Raw genomic sequence first — 21476 nt, 5'->3', positions numbered from 1 at the left:
GGGGGGGGGGTAGAGGGAGAGGGACAAACAGACTCCCTGCTCAGCAGGGAGCCCTACATGGGGCTCAAACCCAGGACCCTGAGATGACAACCTGAGCCGAAGGCAGATGCTTAATGAACTGAGCCACCCAGGTGCCCCTGATTTTTTTAAGTTAATATAAAATTGAGGGGCGCCTGGGTGGCTCAGTTGGTTAAGCGTCTGCCTTCGGCTCAGGTCCTGATCCCAGGATCCTGGGGATCGAGCCCCACATCGGGCTCCCTGCTCGTGGGGAGCCTGCTTCTCCCTCTCTCTCTGCTGCTCCCCCTGCTTGTGCTCTATCCCTCCCTCTCTCTCAAAATCTTAAAAAAAATTAAAAAAATAAAATTGGAATAAAAATGTGTATTATTTGCTTTTCTCAGTGAGTCTGGCTGAACAGCAATGCATCCCATTTTTGACGATCTGCTTAATGATAAGATTGCCCATGGCCTAGATATAAAGCTCAGTTACATATTCTGTATTGTATATACTTTCTAAGAAGACTGCTTTGGTTTTGACCTATAGTACTAAATAAATCTGTAAACCTTAAGGTGCTGCTTTGAGACTTGCTTTTCCAGAGAAACCATGGCTCATACTTTGTACACATTTTATTTAAATGTCAAAGTAGCAGCATCATCAGTATCTGATGGAATTAAGTTGCCTCATCAGAGAACCAGCAAGAAACCACTCAAGTGTGAGTCTCTAGACCATTCTTCTCCATCCTTAAGAAACCAGAACTTTCAGAGTGGACAGGTGTGCTTTTCATCTGGCTATAGAGAAGCTATAATGGTTCAGAACAAAAGGTATTAAATTGTGTGGCTTTTCTATTCCTAGTAGAGACAACTGTGTTTACATAATTTACTACCACATCCAGCATAACTGGGAGAAGTTGAGATGGACAACTTAAAAGGTTGTGGTACCCCAAATCTCACTCTTTTGTCTTCCTTCCCTAACTCTGCTTCTGTCAAAATAACTTGCTCAATTTCTCCATAATTAATAGTTTCTTCATCTCTTACAAACAGCTTTCATATTTCTGAACCTAAACTTCTAAAGAAATTATTCATCAGGGTGCCTGGGTGGCTCAGTTGGTTGGGTGACTGCCTTCGGCTCAGGTCATGATCCTGGAGTCCCGGGATCGAGTCCCGCATCAGGCTCCCTGCTCAGCAGGGAGTCTGCTTCTCCCTCTGACCCTCTTCCCTCTCGTGCTATCTCATTCTCTCTCTCAAATAAATAAAATCTTCAAAAAAAAAAAATTCATCAGATTTTCTACTTGATTTCTACCCTAGCCTTGCCTCACCTCTTGGATAAACAGCACATCGCCTTTTAATGTATGCTAAAGCTGATGCTATCTCAAGCATGATTTTCAGAACAGAAATTTTCTTTAAAAACCCATTTCTCTTATATGTATTGTATTATTTGAAGGTACCATCTCCCTGACTGTCCCTGACCTACCACTGCTGCTAACTCAAATCTTTTATGACTTTTTTCCTAGAAAGCTATGAAGTCAGATAAAGTGCTAGTCATACATGACTCAGTACGGATGAAAAAATTCCAATCCCAGTCATCATTTAGCTAAAAAATGACGCATTAGTATCCCCCTTGTATTGAAGTCCTGAGACTTGAAATACAAAGAAAACAGACCAACATTTGGTGTTTTATTGAGAACAATGTAGGAAAAGGCAGTATGTAAAGTAAAAATGGCTCTCTGAAATGTCTATACAATGTATGTGGTCTACTATATGACAGTCTGAAAATTTTTCATTAAAATTGTAAATTATAAAACCAATCAGGAACTAAATAATTTTATACATCTCCATAGTCCAGACTGAGTTTGACTTCTTATTTGGCCACATAGTTCGTGAGAGACTATAAAAGACCTGTGGGGAATCTCTAGAAGCAGTAACTCTTCACACGAGGCACAATGTGGCAAATAAACCTCGGCTGGCCTTCCCAGTGTTCGTAATAAGGGCACAGGATCTGGCCTTTTGAAAATTACTTGATGGATTCCAAGAACAAGGATCAAAGTCCACAAGTAGTATCTTCTTTTAGGCCCCATAGTGTCCTGGCTTACATTTTTTTTGCTGTATCTTAGATTCTTATTACCTTTTCGACGAATAAAGGATGACTGCAAATACACACAGTTGTCACCTCCAATTCAGGGTCTGTGGCAACTGCATATTACAAACAGCTCAACCTCTTCCCTCGAATCTGCCTACCAAGTTAGAAAGTCATCCTTCAAGGGCAGCAAATTCACACTTTATTTAGTGCTTCGGTAACCTGAATATCACATATACACTTAATTGTTTTTAACGCAGAAATTCACCAGGGCTAGTAGAAAATTTCAAGTTAGAAAAAAGACTTTTAATTTTCTTAAATAATTCTCCTATGTACCATTCCACATTGTGGAAAAACTGAATTATGCAGTCTGGAGACAACATCGAGATTTCAGAACACTGGCACAAATACTTAACATCTATATTTTATAATATATTAGAACCACCATGTCCTGTCTTAGAGCCTGTAACAGACAGCAGGCCTGACACTGCAAGAGGTTTACAGATGAAACTTCAAATCTGGAGGTGTTAGCTGTGCCAGAGTCCCAAAACGGATCTGGAAAGAACTCCATCCCAACTCTCCATTCCGTCACTGCAGCTGTACTCTGTATGCACCTATTAGTAGCTTAACCTATTGAAAGAAAATAGGCATAAAAATCAGTACAGATACCTCCATCGAGTTCTCTTTTCTCAGAAGAGGGAAACACTCAACCAAGATTTGTCTGTCTTATTTGGCAATGTTCTCAAAAATGGTTATCAATTCAGGGTATTAGGTTATCACTTTTAATAAAAAAATCCAAGTGCTTATGATTTGACTTTTAGATTATTATAGGAAATAACTGTACTATCGTTACATAGACTTTCGGTCCAGCTTCAGTGTTCAGTGAACAGCCTGGAGACATACATAAAATGTTGTACATTAAATAACAAAGGCCAGAATACAGCTCCGACTGCTCAATACTGGAGAGATGCATCCTTACCATCAGTCCCTTTCTTGACACACAATTTCTAACACATCTGTAGATTCTGGTGCACTGCTATCCCAGAGAGCACTTGTCTCCAGGACAGGCACGCCAGGAACACAGCATTCTTGGAATTTTTTTCTGCTGATGATAAAGTAATCTGGCATAGCAATAGAAGTAGCTGCACTAAATGTGAGGAAAGGATTTTCACCTTGGCAGAAGGCGCTTCTGTCAACCTTAGGAAGAGTTTATTGAGGCCTGCAGCAGGGCTGAACGAGTAAACAAAATGACTATCCTAGGGAGAGGAGAGAGACCAACCAGTCAGTTTCCTCAGACAAACTTCTACATCTGAGAGCATCACTGTATCTTAACAAAAACATTTCAGATTCCAAAGACATTAAAGAGAACACAAATTTTATACTTTTATATAGATCAATTTGCTGTCATTACTTTTCTCTTGATTTTTTAAAAAGATACAACTGACAAAAAAGCTTGTTAAGATTTATCTGCAAAAACAGCATCCAGATAAATCTTTGGGATTAGCATGTATCCAGCCATATATAGCATGAGTGTTAAAAATCCTCATAAACAGTTGATTTTGCTTAATTCAGCCTAAGGAAAGAATTCTAAGTATAGAAAAGGAAACATACACAAAGATTCTTCAAGACCATTTTTTGTTAAAGTTTATATAGCCACTAATATTTTATTATAAACCAAATTTACAGTATAATGGTTACCTAAAGCTACACACATTAACACTAAGCATATATAGACCCATGGTCTAGGTACTTGAAGCACAGGATGGGTATATTTTTAAAATTTCCTAAATTTCCTTTAGGTGAATGTAATTATGATGGTGGAAAAAGGCAGAATATTTAAAAAAAAATCAGTATGTTTATTATACCTTAAGAATTTATATTCAGAATGTTCTAAGACATTATGGTAAACATTAAGACATATACCAAACATGAGAAATCCAGACTCTTACAAAATTTAGGATAATTTTACTTTATAATTAGGGGTTATTGCCTTATTTCCAACTGGCTTAGTTAGAATTAACATTTTATTAAAACACACAGTTAAAAGTCATCTGTGCTTCTGGATTAGAAGAATTTTAAATGAATTACATTACAATTACAATTTTAAATGAATTTTAAATGAATTACAGAAAATCTTACCAGAAAAACTGGAAGTTGAAATTTATCATTTAAAACTACAGCTTGTACACTGCATGGTCCACAGAGCCGAGCAATAACTTCTTTACCCAAAAAGTTGGCATGGAAAATAAACAGCAGGATGCCAGAGCCTGAATAAGGGAGGTGGAAACATAGATTTTATTTTATTTTTTAAAGATTTTATTTAATTGACAGCGTGAGGGGGAACACAAGCAGGGGGAGTGGGAGAGGGAGAAGCAGGCTTCTGGCCGGGCAGGGAGCCTGATGCGGGGCTTGATCCCAGGACCCCAGGATCATGACCTGAGCCGAAGGCAGTCGCTTAACAAACTGAGCCACCCAGGTGCCCCAACACAGATTTTAATACCAATCCTACCATGGCCACCTTTCAACTCTGAGGAAGGCGCACCTGTACCAGTTGGGAGTGGTCCCCTCAGTAAGCCTGGTGGTATACACCCAGCCTGCTGCCCACTCACACTGGACAATCTGAGTCCAATTTCAAAACTTGGTGTTACCTAGCATTTTTCAAACCACAGACCCCTTTTATTTTTTGTCCATGGAACAAATATTTTAAAACATGCTTTTCCACATTAATTTTGGTCTAAAAAAAGGAGTATTTAAAAGTTGCTGCTAAATGTGTAAACGTCCATGGAAGCAAACTTCTATGACGGTTCTCTCTGGGTGTGGGTTTGAGTGTCCATTTTCTTCTACATACTATTTTGCCTTTTCCAAATTTTCTGATTAATACCAAAATCTATTTTGGGGGGAAAAAAACCATGAGATTTGACGCTTCCACTGAATAGCCAAAATACTGTGCATGACTCACTTTTCTGAACAAAGCCATACTTTCATTATAACAGAAAAAAGATACATGAACTCTATGACCTTTCTGGTAAGCCATTTTTAAGATGAAAAAACACTGATCCAGCCCAATTATAAACGAGAGGAGACTTCATAAAAGAGACCCCAAGGAACCATTGGCTTTATTTGTTCTGGTCCCAGGGAGAGGAGGACACGCTGAGCCCCAGGCTCTCTTTCTTCGCCTTTCAAGCTATTTAAGGTTTGTCATACTGATTGTGCTCTCCAGCTTTAAAATGCAATACCCACCCCCACCACCGCCCCCAGAATGCTAAGGTTCAAAAGAAGAAAAGGCCTACAGACAATATAGGGACCGTCCGTTCCTTGTCTTTTCCCCCTCAGCTCCACTATGAACGAGTATCTGATCTGGGACTATTTGTTACTGTCTATATAGAGAGTGGTGGTAACTCTTCAAAATGGCCTGAATGGGGGACTAGTGGTCTACAGGAAAATCCTTCATTCAGGTGCTGTTTACTCTAACCAAAATGAGTTAGATCTAAGGAAGGTGTGTTCATTAGCTCTACTCCGACAAATACTTGAATTTCATAGATAAAAAAATGACACGAGGAACCCTAATCAGTTTGCTAGCTGTTGTTTCACGGTATCAGTATAAATGCTTTCTCCAGCCAAACTAGGTGTTAGACAAAATCACAATCAAGGAACAAGGTCAGTGCTTCTCAAACTTGAGTGTGTTCATAAATCACCCAACATCTCACCAAGGTGTCAACTGAGAGTCAGGCCTGGGTGAGGCTTGAGAATCTGCATCTCTAACAAGCTCTCTGCTGACCACAGACATTGTGCATGTACAGAAAAAAAAAATTCAGTAACCCTAAGGCAGTCCAGGTGCACTGAAGCCCCTAAGTTGTGGATGCTGGGAAACTGGCCCAGATCAGCTCAGCCACCCCTACACCCTGTTCCCCAACCTCGTGCTCACTACCCAGCAATGTAAACGATCCACCTGGACAGTTGAAAGCACAAATGATTCTTCAATGCCAAGTTCACTAAACACAGGTGTTATGAATAGCTGTCTTTAAATTTTCATGCTATGGCTATATTTTAATTAAATTTTCATCAATGAATACATACATTTTTTAAAGATTTATTTATTTGAGAAAGAGAGCACACATGAGCAAGGGTGGGGGGAGAGGGAGAGGGAGAAGGAGACTCCCCGTTGAGCAAGGACCCCCGACACGGGGCTCAATCCCAGGACTGTGAGATCATGACCTGAGCTGAAGGCAGACGCTTAACGAATGAGCTACCCAGGCGCCCAATACATATTTAAATGGATGTTTTTGTTTAACAAAAAAGCCAGAACCCGGCTTCCTACTTTCATGAAGGCAGTGTTCTTTCCACTTAAACATGCTGCGTCTGTGTCCTAGAGAAGGACCATGCCATGTCATGGTCTTGCCTGCAGAGCAGCTGTTAAGCGGAGGCTAGGAAGCAGAACTGAAGTTTCCATCTCCTGCTACTCAACTTCCCTATGGGCCAAGACACTGACTTTTTCTTTTAATAAAATTCAGGAAAAACATTGATTCTGGGCTTACAATTTGAATTTAAATTTTAATAAAACTCAATTTTAACAAAAGGTAGTATAATTATTAAGATCCAACTTCCGTACTTTTTTTTTCCCCCTTCTGGTACAAAAAAGGTGGTTTCATTAAAGCACAGGGGACAGGATCCATGAGCAGAAAGAACAGGCCCAACTTCCATGCTTTTCATTTTTAAAAAATTTTTAAGATTTATTTCTTTATTTGAGGGGGGTGGAGGGACAGAGAGAGAGAGAGAATCTCAAGCAAACTCCCTGCTGTGCACAGAGCCTAACGCGGGGCTCAATCTCATAACTCTGATACCATGACCTGACCCAAAATCAGTAGTCAGATGCCACCCAGGCACCCCTATGCTTTTTAAAAGTGCTAACACTGTGCTCGGGGGATCCCTCAAAGTCACCTGGGATGGTAGGTCTCAGCTGGGTCTCTTTTTTTTTTCTGCCAGAGTAGCTCTGCTGTTAACTATTTTACATAATGGGATTCTGTTAAGGTTATGTTCAGAGTTCTGTTTAAAAATCAACTGATAGCCCAAGACCATACCACCCTGAACGCGCCCAATCTTATCTGATTAAAAATCAGCTGATATTTACGGTGTCACTTTTCAAACAGGAAAACAAAGACTTACCTTCTGGGATGTTCTGTGGGGGTTTGTAATTGAAATCCGTTGAAAAATCTGGCCCCTCACAGAGACGATGACATGCTATTGGGAAAATTGGTTCTAACAGAGCAAGACGTGCTTCAAAGTAATCCCTTATTGTTTCTTCTGCTACTCTTGAAAGTCTAGTCAAAAAGTATAGTAAGAGTTGTTAATATCAATGTAGAAAATAACCATGAATCATATTATCAAACTGCTGAATACCAGTGAGGTCTTCCCAAATCAACCTTTAAATATAACTTCCTACTCATTCTACTTCCCCGTTCTATTTTTCTTTAGCACTTAACATCTAACACACTATGTGTCTTACTGTCTATGTTGTCACAGGGAATTTAGGCTCTAAGAGGGCAAGTCTCCTCCCCCTCCCCCACTGCTGTCTCCATCTTCCAAGCCTTCTGAATAGTTCCTGGCGTACGGACAGCACTCAATACTTATTTGTCTAACGAAAATGAAAATTCTAGGGGCGCCTGGGTGGCTCAGTTGTTAAGCGTCTGTCTTCGGCTCAGGTCATGATCCCAGGGTTCTGGGATTGAGCCCCGCACCAGGCTCCCTGCTTGGTGGGAAGCCTGCTTCTCCCTCTCCCACTCTCCCTGCTTGTGTTCCCTCTCTCGTTGTGTCTCTCTCTGTCAAATAAATAAATAAAATCTTAAAAAAGAAAAAATGAAAATTCTATTAATAAATTTGAGAATTGCCACACACACACACACACACACACACACACACACACGTCTTTATAGTACTTAGTTTAGAAGGCAGTTAAAAAATGATTAGTGCTAATTCAGAAAGTATTTTTAAAAGATCTTATTGGGAAGGTAACCAACTCATTTGGTTTGTCCAGGATATTCTGGGTTTTGGAGTGGAAATCCACTGTGTTGGGTCACGGACACACAGAGAAAATACTGGTTGGGTAAGGCTCCCAGCAAAGGCTGCCAACATGGGCAGACTCACCACGTACATGCCCTTTTGGTTTGTTTTTTGTTTCTTGTCTGAAATTTACCTTACTTTCTGCTTAGAATATAGATCCTGGAATTGGAGTAACCATCATGCAGGCATGAAGATCCAAGTCACACCCTACGTGTGGTGGAGGAAAAGGGTAAGAGTGGCTTTTCTTGCCCATGGCTGTCTACCCCTGGACTCCCTATTATTTTGAACAATAAACACCTTACTTGTGTTAACTACTCTTTGTGAAGTTTCTCCTATGTGTTGCCAAAATACTTTTATTAGTTTCAGAGGCAGAATTTAGTGATTCATCAGTTGCATCTAACACCCAGCGCATATTACATCAAGTGCCCTCCTTAATGCCCATCACCTGATTATCCCTCCCCCCACCTTCCCTCCAGCAACCCTCAGTTTGTTTCTTAGAGTTCAGCATCTCTTATGGCTTGCCTCCTTCTTAATTTTCATCTTATTTTATTTTTCCTTCCCTTCCCCTATGTTCATGTTTTGTTTCTTAAATTCCACATGAGTGAAATCATGTATTTCTCTTCTCTTATTTCACTTAGCATATTACCCTCTAGTTCCATCCACATCGTTGCAAATGGCAAGATTTCATTCTTTTTGATGGCTGAGTAAGACAAAATAATTCTTAAGGAAAAAGCTACTATATTACTTGTATGAACTTTCAATTAAAATAAAATGATTTAGAATTCGTTTGAAAAATAATGAACTTGAACGGATACACTGTGGTACATCCAGACAATGGAATACTGTTCAACATTAAAAAGAAATAAGCTATCAAGCCATGAAGACATGGAGGACCACTATGTTTATAGCAGCATTATTTACAATAGCCAAATTATGGAAGCAGCCAAGTGTCCATCGATAGATGATGAATGGATAAAGAAGAGGTGGTATGTATATTATTCAGCCATAAAAAATGAAATCTTGTCATTTGCAACCATGTGGATGGATCAAGAGACTATAATGCTAAGTGAAGTAAGACAGAGAAAGACAAATACCATATGATTTCACTTGTATGTGGAATTTAAGAGACAAAACAAATGAACAAAGGAAAAATAAGGAGACAAACCAAAAAACAGACAACTATGGAGAACAAACTGATGGTTCCTACAGGGGAGGTGGGTGGAGGAATGGGGGAAATCAGTGAAGGGGATTAAGAGTGATGAGCACTGAGTAATGTAGAGTTGTTGAATCACTATATTGTACACCTGAAATGTAATACTGTTAACTAACTGGAATTAAAGCAAACAAAAATTAAAAAAAAAAAGACATGGATGAATCTTCAATGCATATTACTAAGTGAAAGAAGCCAATCTGAACAGGGCAATACTGTAATTCCAACTGCATGACATTCTGGAAAAAGCAAAACAATAGAGGCAGCAGAAAGATCAGTGGTTGCCATGGGTCAAGGGGCAGGGGCAGGAAGGGATGAACAGGCAGAGCACAGAGGATTTTTAGGGCAGTGCTATTCTGTATGACACTAATGGTGGGTACATATCATTATACGTTTGTCAAAACCCCAAAATGCACAACACCAAGGTGAACCCTAAGGTAAACTATGGACTTTGAACGGTAACTGTCAATGTAGGTTCACTGATTTTAGCAAATGCACCACTCTGGTGACAGATGTTAGGAGGGGAGGTTGTGCATGTATGGAAGCAGAGGATATATAGGAACTCTCTGTACTTTTGGCTCAACTTCACTGTGAACCTAAAACTGCTTGAAAAAATTATGTCTATTAAAAAAAAAAGGAACTACAGATTAAACAGTTTTAAGAAAGCATGAGCCAAATTACGAGCATAACTAAGATTTCAAGTAGATAGTCCTAGATAGGACAGTATTAAATTTCAAAGTTTGAGACCTCAATAACTGTCAGAAAAATAATTCATATGCCACTTACTAAATTTATGATCTTTTGAGAACAGAAACCCATCAGGACTTCCACTTAACAATCTTCGTTTGAGCAATTATACACAGGCCATTCTAATTATGATGTATCCAAACAGACTCTGTGACTTAACCATAGCATATTTGCTCACACTTACGTCTCTAAATGATTCTTCAGCAAGTCGTACACCAACACGTTGTTACACTGCTTTGCAAAATGCAGTGCGCTATTTTGGTGCTTTGACAAAATATTGCAGTCAGCTCCACATTCAATTACAAGTCGTACAATATCAGAATTTCCTCTTTTACAGGCCTATGATGGGGAAAAAAGGAGTAGTAATTACTTAGCTGTAAAATAAGTTAACTACCAATTTGTGTTTGCCCCCTTCTCCACACGTGAGCCCAGGAGTTTTTTGTGAAGAGAAAGACAAGAATGTTGGAGAGGGGGAAGAAAACCTGGCATCGGGTCTCACCAAGGGTTACAAACTGTTATGTAAACAAACAGTGGTATGCTCCTTTTACTCAGTGAACAGTACTGAAATCTGTGCTACGTTCAATTTCATCCCTGACTCCTGGGGAAATGGGCAACTCTGAAAAAGATACTTCTGTCCCAAAACAGAACAAACACCAGGCGTTTCTAAGCTCTAGTGCGCTCCATTTTTCAGACCAAGTCTCTTAGCATCACAAAATAATTTCAAAATTTCCCTAAAAGCTGCTTTAAAGGAGACTAATTAAGCATAGATACAAATTTGAATTTGGCAAATTTAAGATGGACCTGGACACAGTTCAAAGACCAATTCTAGAGTTAAAAAGACCTACATCCATGTTCTCTCCTGTCTCTGTTACTTACTGGCTATGGGACTTGAAGTCAGTCCCTAATTCTGAGTCTCACTGTTTCCATTTGTCAAAAGAGGATCACAGTACTTCTGCCTCACAACATTGAGGCTGCAATTAAAAGATATATTGTAAAGGACCAGGGTAAGCCAGTAAGCTTTCCTACAAGAACAAGGCTGTCTGGTGTGCTACCACTCTGGACAGTATTTCTACAGAGTAGGTTTCTAAGCTGTGCAAGTGCTAGGTCAAAGGACATGCATCTCATGGCAGATCTGACAAATGCCCTTCAAAAGGATATAACCCCATGGTTCTCACTGGGGTGATTTTGCCCCCCAAGGGAATTCAGGCAATGTATGGAGACATTTCTGGTTGTTACAGGGTGGGTATTAATGGCATCTGGTACAAAGGTTAGGGATGCTGTTACACATCCTACAAATGATCTGGCCCACAATGTCAGGAGCGGGAAGGTTGAGAAGCCCTGCTGGAACCAATCATATGCCCCACATCAGTGGGTGGGAATGGTTTCTCCACACCCTCACACTCTGGTAACAACCAATTTTATATATTATTTCTGAGATAAAAGGTTTTTTTAAATTTTGTTTCAAAAATTTCTGAAAATCTCTCCCCATGTTTCTTTCTTCTAATTCTAAAAACCAATTTAATATACTAAATCCTTAAACCAGTACCAAAAAAACCCCAACACAAAAACCAGACCAAAACAAAAAAACCAAAAACGAAATTTAAATACAGTTACAGGTAGTCTTATTTAGACAGTAGTTAAATATGCTTTAAGCTCTTCTCTATGAAGAGGCAAAAAACAGTCCCTTGACCTCTTCCCCTCTGGACACTGCATTCTTCCTTCGCAGATCAACTCCTAAGTGCCTGCTACATCCAGCATCCACCTCCTCAGCCCCTGCAGTCCCACACCCCTCAAACCTGACAAATGAGGGCACCAACACCCTCTCCAGTGCTCCTTCCCAGTGGCACTTCTCAGCCTCCTCCTTTGGCATCTCTGCCTCAGCAGACACCGCAGGCCAGCTCCTCCTTGAACCGCTCAGGATACTTCTCTCTCCTGATCTTCCTCCCCCTTCCCTGGTCTTTCCTATGTGGCTGCCTTCCATCACTGGCTTTTCTTTCCCTTCCAACTCTCAGCGGTGATCGGACTCTCAGCCTAGGGCTGCAATTGTGCTGTCTACACTGATGAACCTGAATCTGAATCTATAGCCGACCCCTCTCTCCTGAGCTAAAGATGCACATGTGAAACATCATCTGAGCATTTCCAGCTCAAATGCAACCCCACTCTCATTGTATACTGCCTGAGTTCCCTAAATTAGGAAATAGGATTACCAACCATCACCTTCAGTTACCAAGTCCTGTGAATTCTGCCTTCTTAAACCACTGGTCAGTCTACCCACTTCTATCTCCACTGTCACTACCTAGGTACACACTATTATTTCACTTAATTTTAAAAATATCCCTATAATAGTCTGCAAACTGCTTGTCTTTTTAACCAATTCGTTCCCCGTACTGAAGTAAGGGACATTAAAAACAACCATCTTTATTCTGATTATGTCTTTCTCCAGCTTAAACCTTTTAGTGGCTCCCAGCTGCTCTCAGGATCAAGTTGTCCAAATCCCTCATTCCAGATGTAGATGGTGTCCGTGCTCACTGCCCTATGTGCACACCTTTATGCCCCAGACTACTTATTTGCTGTTTAGAATGTACCTGGTGATCTCTCAATAGGACAAAGTTTTAATTCATATTTGAGGTGCCACCTCTGCTCTAAGCATATGGCAATAGAAGCACACAAGGAAAATTAAAATTCAAAAGTAGGGCTCCTGAACAAAGTAAGCATTTCCATAAACCAAAAATGAAATGGCAACACAAGCAGCGAGCAAGGTCCACATCCTGAGTGTGGAGGAAGTTTGAGGGGAAAGGTGATCCCAGCCTTGAGAGTAACAGAGATTCAAGACCACCCTCAGAACCAAGCCCGATGCTAACTAGGGCCTATACCTGTTAGGCATGTACACCTAGACCTCTCTTACTGACTCAGGAAAGACTGCTGAAAATAGGTACTTCAGACAAACACCAACTTGGGTCAATTTCCTTGCACGAAACTGTATCGAGGAAGGGGGCAGTAAGACAGAGCCTCCACGTGGGGAACTAACGAATGGCTCGATGTCCTAATGGCATCTTAGGCCAGGAACCTAAAACTGCCATAGGAACATGCTAGACCAGGCTGGGCCCCAGCAGAGGCAAATACAAAACTGCTAAACAGGGAGAGGTAATTAAAGGGTGAGGCATGGGGGAGGCTTTAACAACCTTCCAGTCAAAATGGTCAGCAAACCACAATTCCAAACACCCATGAAGAAATCGGAGGCTAAGGAGATGAATCCACCAATGTAAAATAATAATGAAAGTACATCATGTTCTTTTCCACTCCCAGTTCTCTGTGCATATCCTATTCCAGTTCCCACTTACACAGTTTATCCCTGCCAGCTCATATATCATTTGTAAGATGCAGCTCAGCCACCTATCACATCCAGCCTGTCTCACCTTTTTAAGTAATCTCTACACCCAACATGGGGCTTGAACTTATGACCCCAAGATCAAGAGTCATATGCTCTACCGACTGAGCCAGCCAGGTGCCCTACCCTGTCCCACCTTGAATCCGCACTGCTGAGCCTGGTATCAACTTTTATATAATCCCATGGTTCACATCAGCTTTTAATTTTGCTGACCTGTTTCTCCTACACATCTGTGTCCTGTTCCCCATCATATTCCCAGCCCCTGGCAGAGTGCCTGGCAATCAGAGGTACCAACAGGAACATCTGTCAGAACCGAAGTGAAGTATTTACCTTCATTAGAGCAGTCTCACCATTGCTCTGCTGGACATTAACAAAAGCTCCTGCTTCCAAAAGAATAGCCACTGTAGTTAAAAAGTTCTATTAAAAAAAAAAAGGCATATTTAATTCTCAAAATTCTTTAAAAGTAAGATAATTTTTGATGACTTGAAATTTTTAGCCATCAGTAAAAATACTCAGACTCTATCCAAAGCAGGTGAGTGAACATGGCTCTTCACTGTGCCCCACCGTTCAGGCCCCCTGCACAGCCACACACAATTTGACAGCAACTTCAACCTGAAGTTTAAATATTGGTTTTAATATAAGAAACTCCATATATCAATCTTTTAAAAAGATAATATGTGGGAACATTTTAATTAAGTTCTTAATCAAAAGGAACACTTAATTTCAATTGGAAAAGATTTTTAAAAGATTTAAGATTGAAACCAGCATTAGTACATTAATCAGAGGCCCTTCTTCTTTTTTTCTTTTTTTAAGTAATCTCTATGCCCAGCATGGAACTTGAATTCACAACCCTGAGATCAAGAGTCGCACGTTCTACAGACTAAGCCAACCAGGCACCCCCAGGGTCCTTTTTCACTATGATTCACTTCCCACTAGATAAATCACACTTTGAAAATTCAATTATAAAGTACTACTGTTGATTAAAAAATCTATTCATGACAAGTCCCAGATGAGCTGAAATATGAGATTCTAAAGTTATGTAACTATATGAGAGTTATATTTCACTACAGAAACAGATTCTGATCTGGTCCACAGGCAGGAATTCCCACAGACTAAGAAACTGATGCCTTTTGAGTTCCCAACCTTCTCAGCTGCATGAATGAGGGCGGTGGTCCCATTCTTCTGTCTGCCATTCACCTTAGCCCCTTTCCTGATGAGGAGCCTCAGCAGGTCGTCTTGTCCTCCTGCTGCAGCGAGCATCACCAGAGTCATGCCGCTTGAATCCTTCATTGGTTTTGTTGAGGAAAAAAAATGTCAATGTCTATCAGAAAAATTTTAGAACTAAGTCTTTTCATCTATGATATTTCAATGTGAAATCATTTAAATGCACTGATTTAAGCAGCTACCTAAGGTTTTCATGAAAATATCCTTATAATAAATAATCAGAAATATTACGATTTCTTTCATATATATCATAAAATTTTACAACTTCCATGTTGTAAGGCCTATCATATCAACACTCTGCCTGACATACGATGAATTGCATTCATATCTTGATGCTATAAAATGGCAAAGGTATTTATTTATCGCACATTTCAGGCGCAGAAGTCTCCTTGTGTTCTAGGGAAAATAGGTGAAACTCACACATTCGTGATACTCATTTAGTTGGCCCGAAAGACCTAAGGCTAGAAATGACCACTGGACGTAACCTAAGTCCACTCTATTGATGACAGGCTAAGTGAATGCTGTCACTACAAATGGTGGCCTATATGAATATAACTGTTGGGAAGTGATAGTTTGGCTACTCGAAGGATAAAGAAGAAAATTCAGAAGGAAGAAACAGGACACTAATATGATTGGTTTCTAAGAGGCTATGATAAAAGAGAGAAATTAAAAAGATAAAATTACATAAAATTGACAAAAATAAAAAGGTAATTAATAGCTAAAATACTTCCAATCATTATGAAACAAACACATGGGAATACCAAACCATTAAATACCATCTGCTAAAACCAAGTTCTAATACTGTAGTTAATTTGGCTGTAATCTGAAAGCTTAGCAGAATTCACCTGTATGAGCAATCTGAAGGAACACAAAAGAAAAATCAACTTAAGTAAGATAGTGCACTTCCTCTCATTTGTAAAGTATATTACTACAAAACATGTTAAAGGGAAAAAACCTTTTCCTAATTTATTAATAAAGACCAAGCTACATTAGTATTAAAGTAGAAAAAAAAACCCATCTGCTAAAACCCAACATCCATCCTTGATAAAAATTTAAGCAGGTAAACAAAGAAGTCTAAAAAGAGAAAGGCTACTGTCCACGAGAAACCAACAACAGTACAATGGAAAAAGAATCTTCACACACAGCCTAAGGGGAAATGCCCACTCAGATCAGAGAACAGGATCATTTCCATCATCACTATTCTTCAAAATGTCACCAAGTTCACAAGACCAGAAAAAGAAATTTTACTGAAGAAAAAGGGAACAGAATAGTTACTTTTTAGCAGATAATCATATTCTCTGCCCAGAGAATCCCAGGCAAGTGACTTAAAAATTATTACGGTAAGAGAATTTCACAAAGTGACTGGAGACCATATGCACGCACACACACACACACACACACAAATCAATAGCTTCACCAAACATATATAATAACCAGTTAGAAGACAAAATGTGGGAGGAAAAAGATCCTAATGATCATACTAAGATAATTTAAAAATTATCAAATATGTAGGAACACATCTAAAATAAATGTGTAAGAACCATACAAAGGAAAAAAACTTATAAAACTTTGCTTTAGGAATAAATGAAGAGCTGAATGAATGTAGAGTTATCATGTTCTTATTTGGAGGGCTCAAAATGTAAAAACGTCAATACTCAGACAAATTAATCTATAGAGTTCATGCAACTTTACCCAAAATCCCAATAATTTTATTGAACTGTAACCCCTAAGGATTAGGCCTAAAAAAAATCCACCACTAGGGGCGCCTGGGTGGCTCAGTTGTTAAGCGTCTGTCTTTGGCTCCGGTGATGATCCCGGAATCCTGGGATCGAGCCCCACTAGGGGCTCCCTGCTCAGCGGGAAGCCTGCTTCTCCCTCTCCCACCCCCCCTGCTTGTGTTCCCTCTCTCTCTGTGTCTCTGTCAAATAAAATCTTAAAAAAAAAAAAATTCCACCACTAAAGCAAAAATACTGAAGAAGAAAATATAAAAATCTTTTGTAAGCAAGACACCCAAAAGCCATAAAGGAAAGGATCGACAGATGTGACTATCTAAAAATAAAAATCCTCTAAGCAATAAAAGACTCAAAAAACAAAAACTAAAAACTAGGAAGAAAGGGTTAATATGCTTTCATTAAAACAACAAACAAAAAACAAAAAACCCCCCTATAAATCAGAATGAAAAACCTGCAGCAACAGAACCATGGGTAGTTGCTGTGAACAGGTGACTACGAATGAAACATCAACAGTGACAAGGACACAAGGAGTCATTTTATGCCCCTCAGAGCAGCAGAGGTTCAACCACAGACAAAACCAGACAGGCCACAGCTAAACCAAATGGTCACTCTTGGGGCTGGAATTACAAGGTCTATAATCTTCTACATTATACATTTCTATTGTGTTTTCAGTGAACATTACTTTTTTTAATTTTTAATTTTAAAAAATTAAATAAAATAGAATTATGTTAAAAGAGCTACTTCCCATCTTTATTTCATGAGATTTTACTAAGACATATTACCTCTTGGTCCAGGTTATATTCTTCATTTGAATTAAGTGCCACCTTCACAGCAATATAATCCCCATTTTTCACAGCATCCCTCAATAAATCTACAATGAAAGAAATTAAGATAAGTTAAGCTTCACGTATCTAGATTCATGAAAAGGACCTCCAAAATTCCTAAACTACTCACTACTTGGAACTGCATCTGCTGTGGTAAAGTTCTCATCTTCCCCATCAAGATGCTTTTGAAAATCTTCTAGTTTCATCCATTCCAACTGCAAGTCCATGCCCAAACTCAAAATCTGTTGTCTGCCATCTGGAACACAGAAGAGCCTTACTAATACACATTTTTTTCCTGTAACAATGTTGTTTTATTAAGTCTGTGGTGTCTTAACCAAAGTTTCATATATACTTGTAACATACTTCATTATGTAATTGAGTCTTTAATTAAATTTCTGCTTTTCTTGGTCAAGTAATACTAACTATCCATATTTAGATGTCATGGTGCTTCAAAGGCATAAAGATAAGTAGGTAATCTATTAATTATAAAATGATGAACTATGAATTTTAAATATAAGATTAAGTAGCTCAAAGGAAGAGAGAAAAATCTTAGGGATTCAGTAAGAGGAATTTCTTAACATTTCTATCTTTGGCCATTCTTGGATATACATTGCCTCCAATCATTTATGCAAGCAAAGTCATTCTAAAATGTGTAAACCAGACCTGTATGTAAATTAGTCACTGATCTTTCAGACTCAGCTCTACCTTCTCCTCCTGGAAGCCCTCTGTTCTCCCTTCTACCTACAAAGCAAGTGCTAGTTTCCTCCCTCATCTGTCTGACCCAGGGGCTTTCCTAACATTAGGAAAGGGCATGTTCATCCACTATTGGCAGTGCAACAAATAAGATTTGAGCATAACTCACTGGGGAGTATTCAAAACAACTGTGCTATTTTATTTGATTTTTACATATTTAATTTATTTATTTGGGGGGGCAGAGGGAGAGGAAGAATCTTAAGCAGTCTCCACACCCAGCACAGAGCCCGATGTGGGGGCTTGATCCCACGACCCTGAAATCATGACCTGAGCTGAAATCAAGATTTGGATGCCCAACTAAGCCACCCATCCAGATGCCCTTCAACTATGCTGTTTTAAAAAACAAAAAGCATATATGGTGAGCGCTGTGAATTGTGCAAGACTGTTGAATCACAGATCTGTACTTCTGAAACAAATAATGCAACATATGTTAAGAAAAAAGAAAAAGAAGAAGATAGCAGGAGGGGAAGAATGAAGGGGAGTAAGTCGGAGGGGGAGACGAACCATGAGAGACGATGGACTCTGAAAAACAAACTGAGGGTTCTAGAGGGGAGGAGGGTAGGGGGATGGGTTAGCCTGGTGATGGGTATTAAAGAGGGCACATTCTGCATGGAGCACTGGGTGTTATGCACAAACAATGAATCATGGAACACTACATCAAGAACTAATGATGTAATGTATGGTGATTAACATAACAAAAAGAAAAAAACAAAAAGCATAAATATTTTATGGTAAAAGTATTTTCACTTAAAACCAATTCCTCAAACTAATGTTAGACAGTTAATCTTGCCATAGAAATGAAGTTTGTAGAAGACATGCAAAGAAATGAAGGAAAATCTTCCAAAGCTTTCAACTCAAACCAACACTTTGCTACCTCCAAGAGCATTCCATCGGAAAACAGCACAGCCTTAGGAGCTACACATACTGGATTTTCTGTATCCCAGCTCCATTCGTCAACGGCATGGCTTTGAGTAAGTCATGTAAACTTGCTGTACCTCACTTTCTGAATAACAACAGTAGTAGTAATAGCAAAAGTAGCTAATATTCAGTGAGAAGTGTTAAAAGTATTTACATAACTTAGCACACACACGATAATCTATATAGGGATACACATTACATGTAAGAAAACAAGGCGAAGAGGCTCTGTGATTTGCTCAGAAACACTTCAATAAGGCAAGAGCCATATTCTCACTGAGACATATCTGAGCCCACAGCTGGACCTCCCTCTCTAGGGCAGCACCACAGAACCATGGAAAGATCTGGGAAGCAGGACAGATGAGGGTTCGTATCAGTTGAGATAATACCACCTAACTTACAGGGCTATTATAAGTAACAACAACATACAACATAAATAACAAGAAAAGGTAGTTTGGATTTTGGTCTCTAACATAGCCAACTGGTTCAAAATCCTACGTTTATTCCTACCAAGTACTGGATCATTGATTCGGCATCTGGTAGTTTTAGCCTTTTCTATTTTTAATAAACTTCAATTATTTTTATTTAAAAGATTTTATTTATTTGACAGAGAGAGAGCATAAACAGGGGGAGCGGCCGAGGGAGAGGGAGAAGCAGCCTCCCTGCTGAGCAGGGAGCCTGACACGGGGCTCGAACCCAGGACCCTGGGATCATGACCTGAGCTGAAGGCAGAGGCTTAACTGACTGAGCCACCCAGGCACCCCTAAACTTCGTTTTTAGTAACACTAAAGAATGTGTTAGGAGGTGAACATCTGTGAACATGGCACTAACTTGAGCACAGAACCACTCTGGGGCCTAAACACTCCCACCCCATGCCACCCCCCACCACAGTGATGTCATGGATCCGGAGTTTGAATCTGTCATTCTTTTTTGTTCTTTTTTAAAAATGGTTTTGCCATAAACACATATATCCTAAGAAATCTACAGTTGTTTCTTAGTTTTACAAAAATTGGTATTGGGTGCCTGAGTGGCTCACTCGGTTAAGTGTCTGCCTTTGACTCAGGTCATGATCTCAAGGTCCTGGGATGGAGCCCTGCATCGGGTTCCCTGCTCAGCGGGGTGTCTGCTTCTCCCTCTGCCTCTGCCCCTCCCTCCTACTCATGCTGGTGCATGTGCCTGCACAAGGGTGCTCTTTCTCTCTCGAATAAATAAAATCTTTAAAAAGAAATTAGTATCGGGGTGCCTGGGTGGCTCAGTCGGTTAAGAGACTGCCTTCAGCTCAGGTCATGATCCCAGGGTCCTGGGATCAAGCCCCGCATCGGGCTCCCCGCTTGGCGGGAGGCCTGCTTCTCCCTCTCCCACTTGTGTTTCCTCTGTCAGTTAAATAAATAAAAATCTTTAAAAAAAAAAAAAGAAGAAGAAATTGGTACCTACGACGGCTAATTTTGTGTGTCAACTTGACTGGATTAAGGGATGCCCAGATAGTGGGTAAAACATTATTTCTGGGTATGTCTCTGAGGGCCTTTCTGGGAGATTAGCATTTGAATCAATAGAATGAGCTAAAGAAGATCTGCCCTCATCAGTATGGGCAGGCATCACCTAATCCTCTGCATTGCACAGGAAGAGAGATTCTCTTCTTGAGCTGGGACCTCCATCTTCTGCCTTAAGACATCAGGAATCCGGGTTCTTGGACCTTTGGACTTCAGGGCTTACACCATCAGCTCTGTGGTTCTCAGGCCTTTGGACTCAGATTGAAATTACACTACCAGCTTTCCTGGGTCTACACTGCAAATGGCAGGTTGTGAGACTATTCTAAACCTTCATAATCACACACGCCAATTCCTCATAACAAACCTCCTTTTATTTTTATATACATCCTGTTGATTCTATTTCTCTGGAGAGTCCTAATTAATACAGTATCATACTGAAGAAATTCTTTACATATTTTGAGTACCAATCCTTTGTTTTTTTCACTTTTAATGGGAACTTTGATGAATGGAACTGTTTTGCAGTCAATTATCAGTCTTTTCTTTTATGGTACTTTTTTGCATCATTTCAGAAATCCTTCCCTACCTCCAAGATCTTAAAGATATGATCCTTTATCCTCCAAATACCTAACAGTCCTCTTTATATTTAAGGCCTTAATACATCAGAATTTGGTTTTTGTGTATGGTTTCTTCCACATGGATAACCAAGTATCCTCAGACCATCTATAAAGAACTTATCTTTCCCAGAGATCTGTGTTGCCACTTACCATCTATCTAGTTTCCACATCTGCAAGGGTCCTAGTCTGAGGGCTCTACTCGATTAACTAATCTAAACTTCCCTGTGCAAAGTAAATACTGTATCTAGTTCTACAGTTTTATATAGCAGGTTTTGATTACTACTGGGGTAACTGGTTTTGGCTTTTGGTTAGTCTTCCACATACATTTCAGAATCGGTATTTATAAATTCCACGAAAAATTATGTTGGGAAGTTGACTGGAACCACAGTGACACTACAGACCAACTTGAAGAAAATGGCAAATTTATAATATTGTGTTTATTAATAAAATG

At 39.7% G+C, this 21476-nt stretch overlaps 1 protein-coding gene across 4 annotated transcripts in view; it reads right to left on the bottom strand.

Annotated features, from left to right (window-relative positions):
• Positions 1-203: 203 nt before the first annotated feature.
• The window catches only part of MPHOSPH8 (M-phase phosphoprotein 8), a 53959-nt gene continuing 32686 nt past the window's right edge, over positions 204-21476 (bottom strand). For 3 of the 4 annotated variants that reach the window (XM_088021776.1, XM_088021777.1, XM_088021778.1), the window contains 8 exons: positions 17384-17509; positions 17212-17300; positions 14616-14756; positions 13803-13889; positions 10269-10423; positions 7234-7388; positions 4210-4337; positions 204-3326 (listed from right to left, as the gene is read on the bottom strand). In XM_088021776.1, the coding sequence (XP_087877902.1) occupies positions 3078-3326; positions 4210-4337; positions 7234-7388; positions 10269-10423; positions 13803-13889; positions 14616-14756; positions 17212-17300; positions 17384-17509 (1130 nt within the window). In that variant the 3' untranslated portion in view covers positions 204-3077. The remainder of the gene's footprint in view (positions 3327-4209; positions 4338-7233; positions 7389-10268; positions 10424-13802; positions 13890-14615; positions 14757-17211; positions 17301-17383; positions 17510-21476) is intronic. The other variant, XM_028104995.2, reaches the window with a different exon arrangement.

Source organism: Eumetopias jubatus, unplaced genomic scaffold (genome assembly GCF_037043125.1).
Source record: "Eumetopias jubatus isolate StellerSeaLion01/CBP00866 unplaced genomic scaffold, mEumJub1_p1.0 scaffold_3, whole genome shotgun sequence".
Classification (NCBI taxonomy): Eukaryota; Metazoa; Chordata; class Mammalia; order Carnivora; family Otariidae; genus Eumetopias; species Eumetopias jubatus.
This window is presented reverse-complemented; position numbering and strand designations above follow the sequence as displayed.